This window comes from Aptenodytes patagonicus, chromosome 9 (assembly GCF_965638725.1).
Source record: "Aptenodytes patagonicus chromosome 9, bAptPat1.pri.cur, whole genome shotgun sequence".
Taxonomy (NCBI): Eukaryota; Metazoa; Chordata; class Aves; order Sphenisciformes; family Spheniscidae; genus Aptenodytes; species Aptenodytes patagonicus.
In genome coordinates this window covers 3,678,524-3,697,210 of record NC_134957.1, presented here as the reverse complement: position 1 = coordinate 3,697,210, position 18,687 = coordinate 3,678,524, and the positions used below count along the sequence as shown (strand labels likewise).

The following is an 18,687-nucleotide window of genomic DNA, read 5'->3' as shown; positions in this document are numbered from 1 at the left end:
CTGAATATCCCTGCACAGTGCCACACTGTGCCAAGTAGACTTGGCCTTTAGGTTTTCCCCAAGGGGCCAACTCCTGGTAGTAAATATTTACTTTCCCACCCGCAGCTGCAAAGTGACGTGACGCAGATACCGGATCGCCCTAGCAGGGCAGCTTCAGTGTCATCCTGTCCCTGTACAGCGTGTGGGACAACACAAATAAGGACTGTTGATTTCTCAATGAGAAAATAGGAGTTACTTTTATTATACTTCGTTTTGCAACTTTACTGAAATGTTCTGAATAGAATAACAATAAATATTGTACTCCAGATAAAATACAACAGCTTAAAATGTTTAGGCTAGTACTTATTCTATCCTCCCTGCTTTATTCTCGTGGTTTAACAGTGAGACGTTGCAAGCTATTTGCAGGCAAGTAACAAAGTGGCTCTTACACTTTTCTGCTTTCAATCTTATGTCTGCCTGTGAGCCCTGCTTTTGCAAATGAGCTTCTGTTGGGCTCAAGAACTTGTAGTAAGTGTTATAAATTGTTGGGACTGTTTCTGAATCTTGGCAGTTTGCAGCTGTTTAGTTTCATATGCTGAAAAATCTGAATTTGTAACTTGCCCTTTCTGTTAAAGCATTAAATGTTTTAATTGCAGAACATTTTTTAAACATACTGCATTGTGTGTGGACATGAACTGCACAGATGTTTGCAACCGCAGTGCTGCTCATTGCATTTTGCAGCCTTACAATCAGCACTAAACTCCAGGTGCCTGTTGGAACATGCAGGATCCTTCCATAAAAATGCTGCTTTCTGCTCCCTGGGACTGTACCACCAGGTGGCAGATGAAGCCAAGGAAAGAAAGCGCTAGTGCTGCACTGACTTCACACAGCTTCCCTTTAGTAATTAGAAACGGAAGCATTCCCAGCATCAGAATATTAAATAGTTTCACTCTTTAAGGGGTTTCTTGTTTATTTTGGATTGCATGGCAGGGTAGTACAGTCAGGTCAAAAAGAGAGAAAGAAGAAAAAAAAAAATGGAATCACAGATACTTCCAGGCAAATATACAAATATATGATATTTTTAATAATCCGAAATACATATAAAATAGGATGAATTGGGTCACTTCATTTTGGGGCTAAAACTTAAACAGCTGAATGACTCTATGAAAATGTAATGATCACCAATACAAAAACAGTCTATGCAGAGCAACAGGCTCTAAAACCCCAAATGGGTGTTTTGTCTGGCTGGGCAGCAGTTCAGAGCACCCTCTTCTCCTCATTCCCCCTTCTCCAAGAAGGCAGGAACCTTCTTTTAGTCATCATCTCTATTTCCCTGGCAGGCTTCTGTTGCAGCATCTGTTCAACGTTGCACGATGTTGCTGAGACAGCAGCACTACGCTTGCTCGTCTATATTTTGCATTTGAGATTCTTTGGTCATAACAGCAGCAGCAGAACTGGAGGCTGAGCTCTCAGCCTCTTCCTGCCAGACAAACTGGTTGGGGATTTTGTTGCTGGATTCCAGAGAATAAGGTCAAGCCTGATCGGTGTTTTTTTCTGGAGGAGATCAGTTCAAAACTGCAAAGTAGGATTAATTGAAACAGGAATGCCTAATACTTTGCAAGATTATGAATCTGATCCCATGTTGCAGTCATGGGAAGGGGCTATTTTTCTGCCACAGCAGAGCAATAATGTGTGTCATTTCTCTTGTACCCACGCTAGCTTCTTTGGATGTGCTTGGGCCCTTATTTCAGCATGCATCGTTGCTTAGATGCAAACTAGAAAAAGTTTGTCTGTTGTGGCGAACACGTACGGAAGGTAGAGCACCATGCTGGTAGCGTGGCTGTGATTTCTGAGAGGAGAGCGCTTGATACAGTCCCTTGCTGCGCTATCCCCATACCAGCCAGCATGGTAGCATGGGGCCACAAATCCTACTGAGACCTGCCAAATCATCTGTTCTGGTCACCTGTAAAGCGAATGGGTGTGGCACATAATACCAGGGGTAAACTGATCAAATTGTGCCTTAAAGGGACTGGGTTTGACTCGCTACTGTCTCTTTTGGAGGGCGAATTTGAGCTTTCCTCCTTGGATGGTTAGAAATGTAAACGCCCTCTCCAAACCATCTTTTCTCATTTCCCTTAGCTGTTTACTCATCGTTCATCCGCTAGTTATAACATGGCAATCTCCAGTGAGTACTTCATGGCAAACGTCAGCTTCATTTTTATTGATACATAAGGAACGAAATGTAAAATAACTGGTTTTTTACAAATTCTACTTGTAGTCCTTTTGCTGGAGGTCCTACACCACACTATAAAGTTGCTTTTTTAAACTGACACCCCACAGAGGTAACTGATACTCTAGTAGAGGTAAGGTGGTCTAGCTGGTCTGAACGCAGGGATCTCGGAGGAGCTGTGTTCCTTTATGCCAGGTCGTTCTAGTCATGTGCTGAGGCACATAATAGACATAAAGTGATCAAAGCAAAGTGGAGATTAGACACGAGCTGTATTTTCCTTTTATTAATTAAAACAAGTTAATATGCAGTGAATAACTAGATGGTAATAAGGATTAGCTGGACACCGGGTATGTTTTCAATATGCAACTTCAATTTTATTGTAAAACCGTAAGAATGATTCTGAATCACTTAAATGATTTAGGCAATTACAAATAAAAAGCTTGAGGTAGCTGAAGAGGACAGAATACTGAAATTTTAATAAGAATTGTGTAAATTTTAGGGAGTTGTCATTACAAATTCATGTAGGCTTTGGGAAAAGGAGTTAAATGCACTGGTGCTTGTGGAAAGAGAACTACATTTACAAGCAGATTAACCTTGTTTATAATTGCAAGGCAGTGAGCAATGCCACTGCTGGCTTTTGACTGCCTGTCAATAATTGACATGGGTGACCTAAAACCTATCGACTCAAGGTCAGTTGTTTGAAATCAATAGAAGTCAGCAGGCGATTAGAGATGGGCTTCAGTACATTCTTCCACATGGGGTTTTGACTTCTTTTTGTGAAAATGGTGCCATTTCCAAGTGGATAGGTCTCAGAATCAACTTCATTTTTTTGCCCCACTGCAGTTTTCTTGGTGTGGTGCTGTTTGTTTCTGGCAGCAATAATTAAGGATGTTTTTAACAGTTCAGCGTATTTGGATATCAGCAATATTCACAGCTTGATTATAAGCAACCGTGGTGTAATAAACAGTGAATATTCTAAAATTGTGCAATTCACAGCATGATTTGTTTCTGCATACTTGTTGTTGTGAATTCCAAATATATAAGCAGTAATGTGTATTAGTAAACATGGAAATATTACTTTGGGAAAATTGTTTATTAGTAGTAAATCGGCGTGCTTCACCTTTAAGGTCTAGATTCAGCAAAACATAAATGCTAAAACATGTTAAAATGCTTCAGTGACTTCAGTTGCTAGATCTCATTTTAGTGCCTAAAGCCCAGCGTCTGGAAGATGTTTACTTGTGTGTGACTTTAAGGGTCTGATCCATAGCACGTCTCATGCATTTGCAAGCGATTGTGTTAGAGGAATCAAGAAGTTACTGCTCCTCAGCTGGAGTTCGGTGATTTTCCTCCTGATACGCAAATCTGTATATGCTCATTGCTGGTCCATTGCACTGCAAAATAAACCAAGCTCACGCACACGTGACTTGGAAACATGTCTTGGAGGGAGTGGTAACTCCTGGTGAAGAGGCAGAGCCTTTTTAAATAGCTCTTCTATATTACTTGTCATTATATGACTCCAAATGACCAAATCACACTTAGAGACAGCACTTGGCTTCAAAATCTGACTCTGCTTCTAAATTGCCTAAGTCTCGTTACTTACATAATATGTGAGCATGGGCTTAACTTGCTGTGCTGAAGATGCGTTAAAGAAGGTCTCGGTCTAGTTCAGCAACAGAAAATTCAAATCCAGCCCTTGATTAACACAACTGAAGTATAACTGTAGTCACGTTTTGGACCACAGTGTTTGCAGTACTGTACATCTTCAAAACCAAATCTCAGTGTTTTCTTCACTTGTCAAAATTGCATTAGGAGTAGCTGGTTTGGTTGTACCCCAACTAGAATATCTTCAATATTTTTCACTAAATCCAAATATCAAACAACAAGCTTTTCCGAAATGCAGAGGTAAAGCTCAAAAAGTTCAAAAGGTAATTATTTCAGAATTGTTAGCAAATGTAATTCTTCTTCGTGCTTTTTATACTTGTAACATTTACGGTACATCAATAATGCAGCTTATTTAAAGAAGAAAGAAAGTATGGTACGTATTCTACCTCATGAATGTCGTTGAGCTATTCATACTGCAAAATGCCTTACAATAAAGGGTATCAACTAAACCAAGCACCAGGCTCCTACGGCTGGCGTAATGTGCTACAGTATCCTGTTACAGGCATTCTTTGTAATTCTAGGAGGCATGAAATAAAATTTGACACTCAAAAATAATAAGTTTAAGTAAATCATGTAGGAGAAATGTACATTTATGTCCAAGAAATGGTTAGATGTTGCCAGAACAATACAGCCACATTATGAATCTTTAATGATCTCTGAAAGTCATAATGGTCTGTCACTAATGCCCATTAATGATCTCTCTATACCGCGAGTATGGGCTTGATGTTTCTGGCCAGTACCTTAGAGAATACTTTAAATATGCCTTAAACTTTCTCTGATCTACTCCCTGTGTGTCTGCTCCAAATGTAGACTGCAATTGTCTGGGTAGGAGCAGCTTGTAAGGCAGCATGGCTTTGGGGTTAAGAAAGTCTTATTCAGGTAAGATGTATTTAAGCAATATTTTAACAGGAAAAAACTAGAAAGTATTTCCTGGCAACTAATCCTCTGTAGCGATGATAAACTATATAAAGAAATTAAAGCTTAATATTTATTAATATTAAGAATGTGGTCGTTCTTTGACTTCATGAATTTTCTTTGATAACTCTAAAAATACACTATTTAAGAAGGAAAAGGAAAGTGTTATTGTTAATTCCTCCTGATTGGAACTGTAAATATACTGAATATGCTGCTGAACTGTCAAATGTGTCCTGTTTGAATATGTTTCAAATGTCGCACAGGTTGATTTTATGACCTTTTAAACATCTGTATCACATATTTAGTTAATTTTGTACCCAAGCTTTTTGTCAGGTAGAAAGCTTGCTTTAAAGACAAAAACCCAGTGATTCCAGTTCCATTCTAATTGCCTTTCATGAGAGTACTGTGCCGAGCAGTAACTGAAGACAATCTTGTTACGGTGTTAATAACTTGAAAACCTTTCTAATACAAAAACATCAGCATTTCTCTATTCTTTTGCAAATGTTTTAGCTACATGCTTATGATGGTGTAATCTAATTTTCTTTAATAATGAAAAAGTGTGTTTTCTGCATTTGGTATGTGAAATGATCAGATTACTGTAAGAACCAACGCCCTACAGCTAGAAGAGAAAAACAAATTCCGAGAGTCCTTTCTCGGAAAATGCCCCAATATCAAGCAATAGTCTGATAGGCGGTGTGTACAGGGGGTTAGATATTAACTGTGAGGGTTAGATATTAACTGCCTGGGAGGGATATCATTCTTTATTAGAAATAACGCCAGATGATTAGGAAACAACTTTTATGACATTGCACGCGGCATCCATGTCTTTTTTTTTTTTTTTCCTCTTCGAAATTCATAAAGTAAATCTAAGTATAGTAAAGTGTAGAAGCAGTCTGCAGTGTTTTGGCAGGTTAAAAATGCATTTACGAAATATAACCACTTAAGATGTAATCCAGGCTGTTAACTACGAAATGCCTTGCTCTTTTGCAAAAGCGGTAAGTTTTTACAGCGCGGTAGCGGTAACGACGAAGTGGGTCTGAAACCGTCAGAAGATTTTGCTGTAGGTTAGCTGTTGGGGAGGACGTCGCCTAACCAAGATACTAAAGAAACGCTGGCGGTCCGTTATAGACCTCGACGTTTGGTTGTCAGCTTGGTGTCCAGGGCCGGGGCCTGCTTCCGCGGTGCCGGCAGGCGTGCGGGGGGCTGGAGCGGGGCAGGATGCGGCCCGCCGCTGGGCGAGGCGAGGCGGGGCGGGGCGGGGCGGCCCCGGCGCGGCGGCGGCTCAGCACCGCGGACAGCGGCCGCGGCGGCGGCCCCTTCCCCGCCGGCCGCGGGTGGCGGCGGCCCCGGGGCCTCCCCCCTGCGGCGGGTGCTGCCGGGGGCGAGAGGGGCGCCGCCGAGCTCCGGGTGCGTGTAAAGCCACAGCGTTCGATGCGGAACCCCGGCGGCTCTCCCCGCTTGCCTCGACCCCGCGCTTTCGAGTTCGCCGTTAATTACGGCCGGAGGCACCGCGTACGGTTGTTGTAATCAAGTGTCACCAGTGACCGAAACAAAACTGGAAGAGAAAGTGAATGACCTTGCTGGGGCAGTTACAGGAACTAACTCTAGGTGTCCCTCTTGTTTCTGGTTTTAGCGGTAATTTTAGACGTTTGGGTTTTCGACTGAAAGTACTGGAAGCCTGTCCCATTTGTTCGGTTTGTAACTGTTTACAAATTAACGTTCTACAGCATGCTTCCTGTACAGCAGACTCTAAATCTTGCCAAAAGCCTCCTGAAAAGACTTTACATCAGAACTTTTTAAGTAGGCTAAAATTTATGGCAATAGTGGTTTAAAAATATAGTTACCGAGTAAGACATTTCATATATTACAGAGCTGGGAAAAAAAGAAAGGGCTGAGGGAGGCAGAAGTTTCTCCCAGCATTAACAGCTCTATTCTGATTCCCTGATGTTCATGCATCTCGGCGTTGTTGAAACATCTTAGGTTTGCTCATATTTGCAAGTCAGGAAAGGCAGAAAAAAAAGCCTGTATTTAAGTGTCCGTATTATGAATGTAGAACCCGTATTTGCAGAGGTTTGAGCCATCCAATCCCAGTTAGAGTCCAGAGGAAATACAGATACCAGCAACCTCTGGGAGCTATATCTCTTGCTCCAGTCGTATGAGGGAACCTGCCTGGGAATCCCCGCAGGCCTCACAGAGCGCTGCAGAATTTCATGATTTCTGTGTGGCTACATGTTTTACCTGTGCAGCTGCACATATAGGCGCCATTTTACAGTTAGACTCTTTAACCTCTTGTAACTGCCCCATATAGGATACAAGAAAATGCAAGGAGGTCTGCCTTCGTTGCGGTTACATGGAATGGGCTGAGTGGAATTGATTGAACGACAGCATTGAAAGATCAGCCAAGATAACTTCTTACAAACCAGCAGGCTTAGTTCTGTGCCTTAGGATCTACTTCTGCTCTTTGTCCTTTCTTTCCCAGCAAAAGCTCCCAGGCCTTGGAATGTTGTGTTGTAGATGAAGCTAAACTAAGTTTGATTGTTTGTAAACAAGATTAATTTGACCTCAACTGAAGGATAAGGACGTCGAGATACTGATGGGTTTTGTGGCTACTGCTCATTAGAAGCATGTTGTTATTTTTAATGAAAGGGGGAAAGAAGATCCTGGCAGGAAGAGATGGAAAATGAGCATGATAAACAGAGGGTTGAAAAATCCTGATGATATATCATCATCTGCTAAATATGGTGTGACTCTGCTGTGAGTTTAGCTCAGCATGATTTAGCAGTATGACTGGGGAGTTGCGAAGGCCATACGTATGGACTGGGAATTTAATTAAAATCATGGTATTATATTTGTGTCTACTTCTGCAGCTTAATCTGCTAGTTTCATGGTGGTTTTAGTTAGAAATGCAGCTACAAGTTGGACAGTTATCCAGTCTCTGTACAAGCAAATGTGTCCCTATTGTAGTTCAGCTGGACTTAAGCGAGGAATAATAGTGCTCAGCTCAGGCAGCTTCATATCTGTTTCTCTGATTTCTGAACATTGTTTCTCTGCGTAGAAACAAAACCTTTCTGTGCTTTCTGATGAGGTCCGAGTCCCCAGAAATGTACCCAGCCGCCTAATACGATTATTGGGAGCAGTAGCAGATGTTCTGCTATTAGCCGCCTCCTCTGAATTGACTTCTCTGAATTTCTTCTAATTTGCTTATGTAGAATTTGCATACACAATTTTTCTAGTCTCCAGACCTATTTAAATCCAATACAGCAAATGCCGGCTTGTGATTCTCGTTCCTGTTTTGCTAGCCAATGTTACTTGTGAGTGTTGCTTGCAAAAAGAGTGCATCTAACTTATGCTAATGAATTCCCCTCTGTTTACTTATGATATGTTGTATTTTTCACCTCAAAATCCCTGTGTGATTTACAGATGTCATCTTTGCGCTGCTCTTGCCAGCAGCAGCTCCTGCTAAGCCTGGAGTTGCCATGAGGCCAGTTGCTGGAAGGTATGTGTGTGGGGGGGGAAGTGCAACTGTGCAACTACTTGGGCTGTTTCTATATTCACACGTATTACTGAGCACTGCCAGAACCGAGACACTGAGTTACATGGACCTCCATTAAGTGATTACTTAGTTTTGATGGTGGTAAATATTTATTTATTATAAAGATGCATTATGTAGATTACAGTCTGAATCACCCTGCAACGATAGTTCAGCAAGGCAGAGGTAGTGTTTTTCTTCATGCAACTGTGAAAATAATGGTGCTTTTTTGGATGGGAACGAATTGCCATCTGGAGGTGCCTTTCTCTCTTCTTTCCGGGTTGTACAGCCCAGGTATTTGGTCAGATGAGCTTAGACAAACCTAACTGTTACATCACTGAACTTAGGTCAGATACATCTTGTTACATCACTATTAATATCACGATTATTACATGGTGAACTGAGACAGAATGCAGAAGTTCGGGCTCATGGCCCTTTTCCTAATCCTCAAGGATATACCTTCCTTCTGGTTACTGAAACTGAGACCAGCATTTCTGCTGAGGTAAACTGCTTCCAGTTCCATGGCAGAGAGTGGAGCAAGGCCCCACTTGCACATGTGCAGAAGCAGCAACCCAGTGCAGGGTCTAACTCCAGCTCCTGGAGAGCCCTGCCTCCATCCAAGACATGGCACTTTTTGCTCAAAGTCCCCTTCATTTGTGACCAGCTCCATTCACATTCTCATTTGTCCTGTGTGAACTTGGTGCCATGATCTCAGCAGTCAGGAAAGTCACAGAGAACCATTGCCAGGCTCTTCTGATCCCAGGCCAGGTAATTTGGTTTCATTATTAGAAGACAGATGGGTCTTACATCCTTAACACGGCAACGGGAAGCAGCAAGCTTGGCATTCATCACATGATCGCAGCGAACTGGGCTCTGTAGTTATGTGGAGTCAAGCAATGGGGCAGAACTTGGCTTCTGAGCAAAGCAAGGGCCATGGCTGTGAGAAGCTGGTAGAAATGCTTGGGTGCAGGTGGGAGGAGGAGAACTCTCAGAGGCTCCAACTCAGTGGAGACCCAGGGAGTCTGTTTTTGTCAAGCTCTTGACAGAGGATGAACCATCAGATCTATGAAAAGATGGAAACAGATCCATTTGAGTAATGTGACAATCTCTAGGAAACTTGCTTTGGGTCTGCGAAGGACTATTTACAGTGTTTTGTCATGTGTAAAGTGGCCTCATGTTAAGTTTGACAGTGGCATATAACCCACGCTTCTCATGTGTCCCATGCTGAGATGTAAATATTTCAGGGATGATATGCTGTCATTTACCTTGATGTTTCTGAGAGTCATCGTGCTGCGAGGTGAATGAACAGATACTTCTGTGCATACTGATGTGGGAGGCTCTGGAGTATTTTTTGCTATGGCTTTGTGGTGGGCAGAGAGAAGTTGGTCGGTCACTGCTGCAAGTTCCTGTCTCAGGTTGGGGCCCCCAAGACACCGGAATAACGTGTTCCCAATTTGGGAGCCTGCAGAGCTGTGGGAGCTGATCTCTTCTGTTTGTTCTGTGACCTTTCCCAGCTGATTGGCACTGATCTTTTATGCACCAGATAGAAGCTCTTTTGTGGTTGACATTTTGGGATGACTGAATATGGATTAACCTAGGCAAAAATATTTCCATTTTTCTACCTTCAAACAATGCCCTCCTTTTCCAAAAATGCCTGCTCCATCAGGGGACACGGTCAGATCAAATCCAGTTTTGACTGAGACGGTGCTGTAGAGGAATCAGAATTCACAGCTGGCAAAGGGCAGAACTGGGATTTCTCTCATTAGTATTTTCTCTGAGACTCTGAGAGGAAACTGGTGTTCTTTATGTGAGATCTCATGGCCATCCTGAGCATTTAGCAGGGTATGTCAGTCATGAAGAGGAGGCCCAAATTCTTGTCAGAGTCGGTGAACCTTGTCCTAGCAGACGTGTGCAGATCTGATAAGAGAACAGGATTAGGATATGAGAACCTTTTGTAATGCGCATGTAATCAGGCGCATAATTATTTTTTAAATATCTTAGTAGTCTTGGTGAGATGACTCAGATGTTGAAGACAGAGACGTGTTTCTCTGCTTTGCTGGATGGGGGCCAGTTTCGGCACATCCAGGCCTGTGCACCAGTTGTACTGGGCTCTCTTCTGGTGTTGGGATTCATGATTCTCTGCTCTGAGAAGACAAAAATCAACCGGCTGCCTAATCCCTTGAACTATTGAATTGACTGTGCTTCCACACAAACGAGTGAGCTCTTAGGTAAAGTGCGTCCAAGTGACATGTCTACACTGGTGTCACTGGAATTTATTTTGATTTTTTTCCTGTTACTGAGCAGGGCTGCACAGTGCACTTTTGCACAGAACCATGGCACAGACACACACAGGAACGTCCATGTCACTATTTACAAGTGCCCTTACGGTCTCGGCATAAAAATACTTCTGTTTACAGCATTGCAGCTCGTCTGAAGGTCTGCAGCTGGTTAGTGAAGCTGATCTTTACTATTATGGTTAATTTTAAGGTAGCCCAGTTGGTCTGTTGACTAAAATATCCTCATATTTGAGCTCTTGGTCTGGAGCTGCCTGACGGCCCAGCTCTTCCACTGATACCTTTTTCCACCTTGCACTCAGAAATAAACCTCTAGCTGACTCTTAATTTGGCTCATCTCTAGGGTAAAACTAGGTTTTCAGGGGTAGTGAACTGGCCGGCAAACCGTGCTCATCCCCCGAGCAGAGAGCACCCAGACACTCGCCGTTCTGCAGCGCTTGTGTCCAGCCGCGGAGCTGGCTGCAGAGGAAAGGCTGAGTCATTTCCACGGGATGTTTCACAGAGGAGCTAAGTGATGCGGGCTTAGGTCTGAACAGCTCTGTTTCCTGGTGAATAGTAATTCTGTTTACTTAGAAGAGGAAAAAATCACTGGGGGCCTCAGTGCTGCTGTGTCATACCGACTGGATGAAGTCTTGTTTATCTCAACGTGAAAAGAGAGAGAAGCGATTCTGGTGGCACTTTTCAGAAAATGATTCTCTACTTTGGGGGAGCGTAGGCAGTGGAAATAGTCCATAGATTTGACTCCTGAAGCTTTTTTATTCTGCTTGTTCTGTAACAGCAGTAGCATGTTACCCTAGCAAGAACTAAAGAACCTCAAGAGGGACTCCCGACATCCCACGCCCAGGTGAAATTTTGTTGTCACACCAAAACAGCTTCAGTCTTGTAAATGTAGAGGGGTGGTTTGGGGTTTATGCTGGGCTGAGTGAGGTCTGGAGCTGGCTTGTGATTTTTCTTATGGTCTTGATTTTCATGCAGCGTTTGTTTTGCCCAGCATCTGCCTGTTTATATAGGACCTACTATAAATCTTTTGGTACTTGTTTATAGGGGAAGAGGAAATAACTGAACATGCTGTTTAGTCTGAGGATGGGATATTTTGACCCAAGGTGCTGGCAGGAAGTTCCTGCTTTACGGCAGCATGTCATGAGAATCATTAATGCTTCTACAGGGCACAGAGGAGATCGCGTCCCTCGGCGAGTCACACGTTGGGATCATGTGCCAATCACCAGTGCACTTGAACAGGCAGCTGGAGAGTGCCGTCTCTCCTCTACCTGTTCCCTTCTCCGACAGCAATGCCGCACTGATACGCCGCTCTGCACTCGGTCACATCTGTTGACATTCATGTGCCCAAATAGCTTAGGCGATCAGCAGTGGGGGAAAGGAGTTCCTCTGCTCGCAGGCTGCAGCTGGCACCGGGCATGCTGCAAAGCCGCCGCGGCTTGTCAAAACTTGCAGCTTGGTTCATGATGGCGCGGTCTGGAGCTGGCTTGTGATTTTTCTTATGGGCTCGATTTTTGTGACGCATTTGTTTTGCCGAGCATCTACCTGTTTATATAGGACCTATTATAAATCTTTTGCGCTCGGGATCAGTTCAAACTCATGGGAGACAGCAGTGGTCTGGGACCTGCCACAGTGCAAATGGTTCAAGGAGGATGGAGCAAAACCCAAAAGTTTTGTGCTTTCCTCTAATTTCGTGAAACAGCCAACAGTGCTTGCCTGCAGTTGGGCCAATGATGGGGGTTTGATGCCTTTTCTTGCAGGAGCCAGGGGTCGTGGTACCAAATTGCAGGCTTTACTTTTGCTCTATCCAGGCAACTTCTGGAGGTTCAAGTACATTTTAATGATCAGAATCATGGAAATAATCATAAGCATAAACTCAACAGATGACTGGGAGGAAAAAATATAAATCAAAAGCGGATGAGATCTTTGTCTACTTCAAAACAGTGGAATTGCTGCTGGGTCAGATCCCAGTTCCACGTAGCTCATGTCTCTGACAGTAACTGTGTACAGGTCTGTCCCATGCTGATTTCTTAAGAGATGCTTAATTCTTGATTGAAATGGGGCTGGCAATTTACTCCTTAGCTTTAAGTGTGCCCCGTTACAATAATCACACACAAAGAAAGAGGACATGTGTTCAAGGAGTGTCTGGCTGTCTTCTACATTCAAAAAGTCACTTGGAATGATATTTTATTTTATTTTATTTTATTTTACCTTTTTAGCATGGTGGGGAGTGAACAGCTCTTGCTGTTCAAAGAAAATAGAGCTGTTCCTTGAGATTTTTATGTCTGTAACACTGAAGTAGTCCAAAGACTGGTCTTGTACCAAAGGCATTTTCCCAACAAGATCTTCATTTTCATGTGCCATTTATAGTAAATGAAGACGTGTTTGTAGGAGTACCGATAGATGGAGAGGTTGATCATGCAAAAAAACTGGAGGACTGTTTTTTGAAACTTAAATCTGATTATGCATATATGCTATTTTTATTCCTCTCTTTAGTTATCTGTCAAGGAACATTTGTGCAAATGAATTTTCTTTATGGATTTTAAGCATGCAAGCTGGAATGCTGGCAGAAAGATATCCTAAGTACTGCTTTTATACACTGCTTTTCCCCAGGATTTTCAAGGTTAGCCGAATTCTGAGTTCTGGTTAGTCATTGTGAAAATGAAATGTCATCTGACCTATAGGACAGATCACAATGAGGCAGCTTCACTTTGATCTGAAGATCAAACGCTGCTTTCCAAGCTGAGAATATTTATGAAGTAATGGGCGAGTCTCAGGAAAAACAAGTCTCACTTGTAACTGTACTAGAAGTGGAAAGATGGCAAAATTCATAGTATGTTACGGGTGAGTTGAGTAGGATGAGTTATTACTAATAATATCCAACTGGCTGTCTCTTGGGTTGGATTTCACATGTCTTATGTGGACTGGCAGATGAGGGTAGTGGTGGAACTTGTGAATTACAGTTATTTTTACCCTGCCGTTTAACCCAAATAAGAAATTAGGAGTATTTATTTAATATGAATATGTGGATGCCATAAAGTGCCTCATAAACAAAGGTGAGTGAGTGTGTGTATACACCTATACATGTATACATATGCTTCTTGCAGAAAAGAGGTATTGTGGATGGGTATGTAGGGCTGCCAAATTCAATATACCACGTCAGCTGTCGAGGTCTCAGGCTGTGATGGCACATGTACTTTCAGTCAGACATCGTCTTAGAACTTGTGCGTTATGGGCATTTCTGTTATTAAGGCCTGGCCATGCAACGTGTTTTATTGGGGCAGGAATTCCCCATTGGAGGAAACAGATTTGGACCTGTTGTGAGCTGTTTCTAGTCCAGGGAAGGACTGTAACGTTTGCAGAGGTACAGCGAACTGCTTTTGAATCGAGCTCTTTGAAGTGAAGATACTGGGTGGCATGGTTTCCCCTGTGCTTGCCTGGGACCACAGGGTGCAACCCCGGGGAGGGAGGGGAGGACTGGGTGGCTTTGCCGAGGGTGTGTGGAGGAGAGGAAGAAGGGCAGGTATCCTGAGAAGCCTGGCTGAGTCTGAAAGCGCATCAGAAATCCAGTGCTGTCACCCCACCCCACCTTCATCGGTTCTGTCTCGATAGCCCCAGGGGAGCCCTGGGGCTGGCCCAGGGCACGCAGGACGCAGCTCCCGGGCTTGGCTGGCTGAAGCCCATTGCCATTGCAGTCCCCGCTGAGCTCAGCTCCTGCGAGGAACCAGCACACAGCCTCCCCCCTCCTGCTCATGGGACATCCCACCCTGCCTCAGCGCCTGCAAGTGACTGCGAATCCCCTCTGCCTCGGGGATAAATTCTTTCAATAGTTGTTTGCCTTCAGGGTTGCAAATCTCTGTTTTGTTCCTAGCCTGAATTGACTTTATTTTAGGCTCCAACTGTTGAAAGCATGCTGAAGAGCAGGGGGTGGTTTGCAAAGGGACCCCCAGGACCTCCTGTTTCCTATGTCCTGGGGCATGGATGTGTGCAGGGTTCAGCGTCCGCTGCTCAGGGCATTAACAACAGTGCGGTGCCAGGCTCTGACACCAGGCTCTGCTCCCAGCATCGTGGCACCGCTGCTTCTCCCTGCCCTGGTACCCCTGCAGCCTGCCCCCACTTAGCCAGGGGTGAATAAACCCAGCTGGCATGAGATCCTGGCCTCGAGGGACACAGAGGCACTGGGGGGGGACAAAGGGAAGAGGGAGAACATGGCAATGACAAGGAAATTGCTCTCTCTGGGGTTTATCTAGTCTCTGCTAGAAAACTGGAGCTGAGAGCAGGTGTGGGGGGGGGAAGGAAAGGCAAGAGAGGCAAAAAGCCTCCACTAAATCAGTGAGGCAGAGAGGGGGCCATCCTGTAAGGATGAGGGAAAGGCAGGGGAGAGCTATGGCTGGAGCTCCCCTGCCTGCCCCCCTGCCTGCCTCCCTCCACCTTCCTGCTGCCGGCCAGGTGTCCTCACTCCCCTGCCGAAAACCTGGTGCCAGCTATTTGCTCATCGCAGTCACGTTTGTTTGGGTGTCTGCGGCTCCCCGGGAGGCGGCTCTGTCAAAAGCAGGTACCCACAGCCCGTGGGGACGGCAAGGGTGGGCAGCTGGGGTGCACCAGCTCCTGCTGCCCACCCTGAGCCCCTGCCTCCTCACTGCCTGCACCCCGGGGGCCCCTCCGCAACTCTCTACACAAAGGGCCACCGGGCAGGTCTCCCGCTCGCTGCCTTGCCCGGGAGAGGAAGAGGAGGAGGAGGAGGGGAGGGTGGTGATAAGGGGCTTGCTGCGTCGCCTCGTTTCTGTATCCAGCGCACAGCTCGTGGGGTGTGTGCGAGTGCGTGCATCCACTGCCTGAGGACTACTGCTGCTGCAGTCTCGGCGCTGAGCTGCCGGCGACCAGGCGTTAGGGGAGCTCTGGCTGTTTACCGTCTGGTGGCAAGTGTTGCAATGCAAAAGCTGAACGCGTCTGTGGAGGAGAGGCTGCGCTGGTAGCAGCACCTGTAAGGAGCGGAGGGGAAGAGGCTTCCCGAGGCATTCGGCAGCAGGCAGCCGAGGCTCCAGGCATCGGCACCTCCTCCCAGTGTCTCCATCACCGCTTGCTTTGGATCTCTTCGTAAGGGAGAAGAGGAAAAGGGATCCAGAAAACCCCTGCAACAGGACAGCCCCTGCTGGAGTCTAACAGGTGTTTGCTGGGATTTGAATGGGGAGGGGACGGGTGGGGAGAAAAGTTAACTGGAGAAATTGGGGCTAGGAGAGATGCAATGATCTTGCACCAAGTGGATGTGCCATGCCTGCATGTGAATAGCACGTCTGGAGAAGCTCGGTAGGCTGTCTTCCAAGTGATCTGCTCGATCTCCGTAGAAACGCTCACCTCTGCCTGCAAACTTTCTCGTGCTAGAAGTTGGGAGGAATAAAAAAAGCATCAGAAAATCAAAAGGGGAAGATCTCAGCGGACAAAAACGCTTGAGCTAAACTGTTGCATCCCGACCCAGGGCTCTGGTGCAAGCATCCCACCGGTGTCTCCTGGGCTCCCAAGCCGATTGGTGGTGGGTGGTGTTGGCCAAGGCGCCCGGCAGTGTCCCCGACATTGGGGACGGGCCGAGCAGCATGCTGGCTGCGGCGCCCGCGGCCGGCGAGCAAACCCCGTGTGCCTGACCTGTCAGTGCTGCCGGGGCGGTGGCGGCCATGGCTGCAGCCATCGCCAGCTCCCTGATCCGCCAGAAGAGACAAGCCAGGGAGCGGGAGAAGTCCAATGCCTGTAAGTGTGTCAACAGCCCCAGCAAGAGCAAGGGAAGCTGCGACAAGAACAAGTTGAATGTGTTTTCCAGGGTCAAACTCTTTGGCTCCAAGAAAAGGCGAAGGCGGCGACCAGGTTGGCAAGGGTTATGTGTTTGGGGGGTTGCTTTGTTTAATTTAATGCAAACGGATGTGTATCAGGCGTGGGGAAAGGGGGACCGGTGCCTCAGGGCTGGTAAAAATGAACGTGCAGGTATTGCCCTTCCTGGCTTGTATGATCTGATAGACATGGGTACCCCATGCCAGTCCGTTCCCCTTTCATGTTCATCTGGTTTATTTGGATAACGCACACCATTGCTATCTGCCTCACTTACCTGCGTGCTCCCGTGTACCGGTAATTCAGCAGCCTGTCTTACACATACACATATACAAACACATGTGATTTATTTGTGGGGGAGATGTTTGCAGGGGAAGTTCCCACACATACACCTCCTTCAGTTGTATGTTAAATAACTTAGCGGTCTAGAGATCTGTTTGTGTCTCCCTGCTTCGCAGAATGCCTGTGCTGTGCTTTATTTGCTGATTGCAGACAAGGCTTTTTGCTTTCACTGGCACCTTCCAGAGTTTTGCTTCGGCGCCCTGTTCCTTTCTAGGAATCTCATACATGCAGCTGCCCTGCAGACGTGATGCTCTCTGTGTCAGAGGTGCAAAAGATTAGGCATGAAGACTCAGTCCCTGCTCCGAGTGGTTTTTTTGTACATGGGAGGAGCAAAACCCTCTGGTAATGTTGCTATCGCTTTGCTGTGCTGAAACATTGATGCCATTCGCCACTTAACCTGTCTGCCTTTCTCAGCAGCCACAGAAGAGGTGCCTGCTCGCAATTTGCAAACAGCTTTGGGATGTATTATGGCTAAAAAGCCAAAGTGGGGGTTGGATTAATTTCTTGTCAGAAAAGTTGGTCGATAAGAACTGTGCATCCGTCAGTACCCTTATTAAAGGTTGCTAATAGGAAGTAATACACTTATGCAAACTATTGTAAGCTTTTGCCTTCAGCTCCTACTCAAATGAAGTACAGTAGCAGAGCTCCCTAATGTCTTTGATTACAAACACAAGGAGTCTTATCCAGACACTGGCTGTTGGAAATGACACATCGTATCTTCGCAGTATGTTTATCTCTGAATTAAGTAAGTTGTTGTGGAGCGAGCTGCGGAGATGCATCACCTCCTGACAAGCATAATTGTGTGAGATGACTACAATGCAGATGTCATTGGGATTCAGTGGAAGTAGACCTTTTTTGCAATTGCTCCCGGTGCATTACCTAGATATCTTAAATGACAGACTTGACAGCAGCTCCTGTTGCTGTTTACTTCTTGGTCTAGAATGATCTGAAACTGTATGAGATATCTCGCTTTCTGACTGTGAATCTGAGAATGGTTATGAAGAAAAGAAATCTATCCAAACTATGCGTTGTTTTGATCTTTCTTCTTCTAGCTGATGAGGTAATTACCTCAACCCTTATGGTAATATTTATTTTGCAGTTCCACACATTGCTGGATTTCAGGGTTCCCCCCTCCATTTTCCATATGTTCATCGAGTAGTTTATCACTTTGGATGCTCTGTACTCTTTGGAGCAGCGAGGAATGGGGGTTTGTTTATTAGAGCTGCAGCAGTTCCTGTGCTAAACATTTGCTGCTATATATTTAGGCTCTCAACTGTCACTATGGCTCTTATTAGCGCTATCGTAGTAGTCCTCTTTTTCCTCTCCATTTAAGAACTCACACCTTTTTAAAAGGTGGAATACGCTCTTTGCCAGCTCATTTCTAATCTTAAATGAGATAGGGCTGAGCTCCTGAGGCCAAGCAGCACGCTGTCGGAATTTGTATTCGCTGGAAGCAGGTTTTACTGTGCTGCCTACATTGCAATCAAAAGTGGCATTTAATCATTTTGGTAATTGATTTCAGAGACAAATTTGATCTCAACCTAAATGAAAAGTGTTGCAAAGCTGGTTGCCCTGCTTTTGTTTTGGGTCTTTTTCACATCTCAGCCTTGAGAAGAAACCTGGAGATTTGTTTTTAGCATCCTGCTCGCTTGGAACAGCACATCAGGATTTCCCACATTAATCTCACTATTGTTTTTTTACAGAGCCTCAGCTTAAAGGTATAGTAACAAAGCTATACAGCAGGCAAGGATACCACTTGCAGTTGCAAGCAGATGGAACAATTGATGGAACAAAAGAGGAGGACAGTAGTTATAGTAAGTGACATGAGAATAAATGGTGTGTTTGTGACTTGTGGTGTCTCATTCTTCCATATAGGTCCGTTCAAAATTGTTGTCCTGGGATGACTGAGTGAGTGGAAGCGG

The 18,687-nt window shown here is 45.1% G+C and overlaps 1 protein-coding gene across 4 annotated transcripts in view; it reads left to right on the top strand.

Moving 5' to 3' along the window:
• Window positions 1–18,687, top strand: part of FGF13 (fibroblast growth factor 13) — a 264,038-nt gene that overhangs the window by 184,113 nt on the left and 61,238 nt on the right. For 3 of the 4 annotated variants that reach the window (XM_076346964.1, XM_076346960.1, XM_076346963.1), the window contains one exon: window positions 18,469–18,579. In XM_076346964.1, coding sequence (XP_076203079.1) covers window positions 18,469–18,579 — 111 coding nt within the window. Of the gene's footprint in view, window positions 1–15,801; window positions 16,463–18,468; window positions 18,580–18,687 lie in introns of those variants that run through there. The other variant, XM_076346962.1, reaches the window with a different exon arrangement.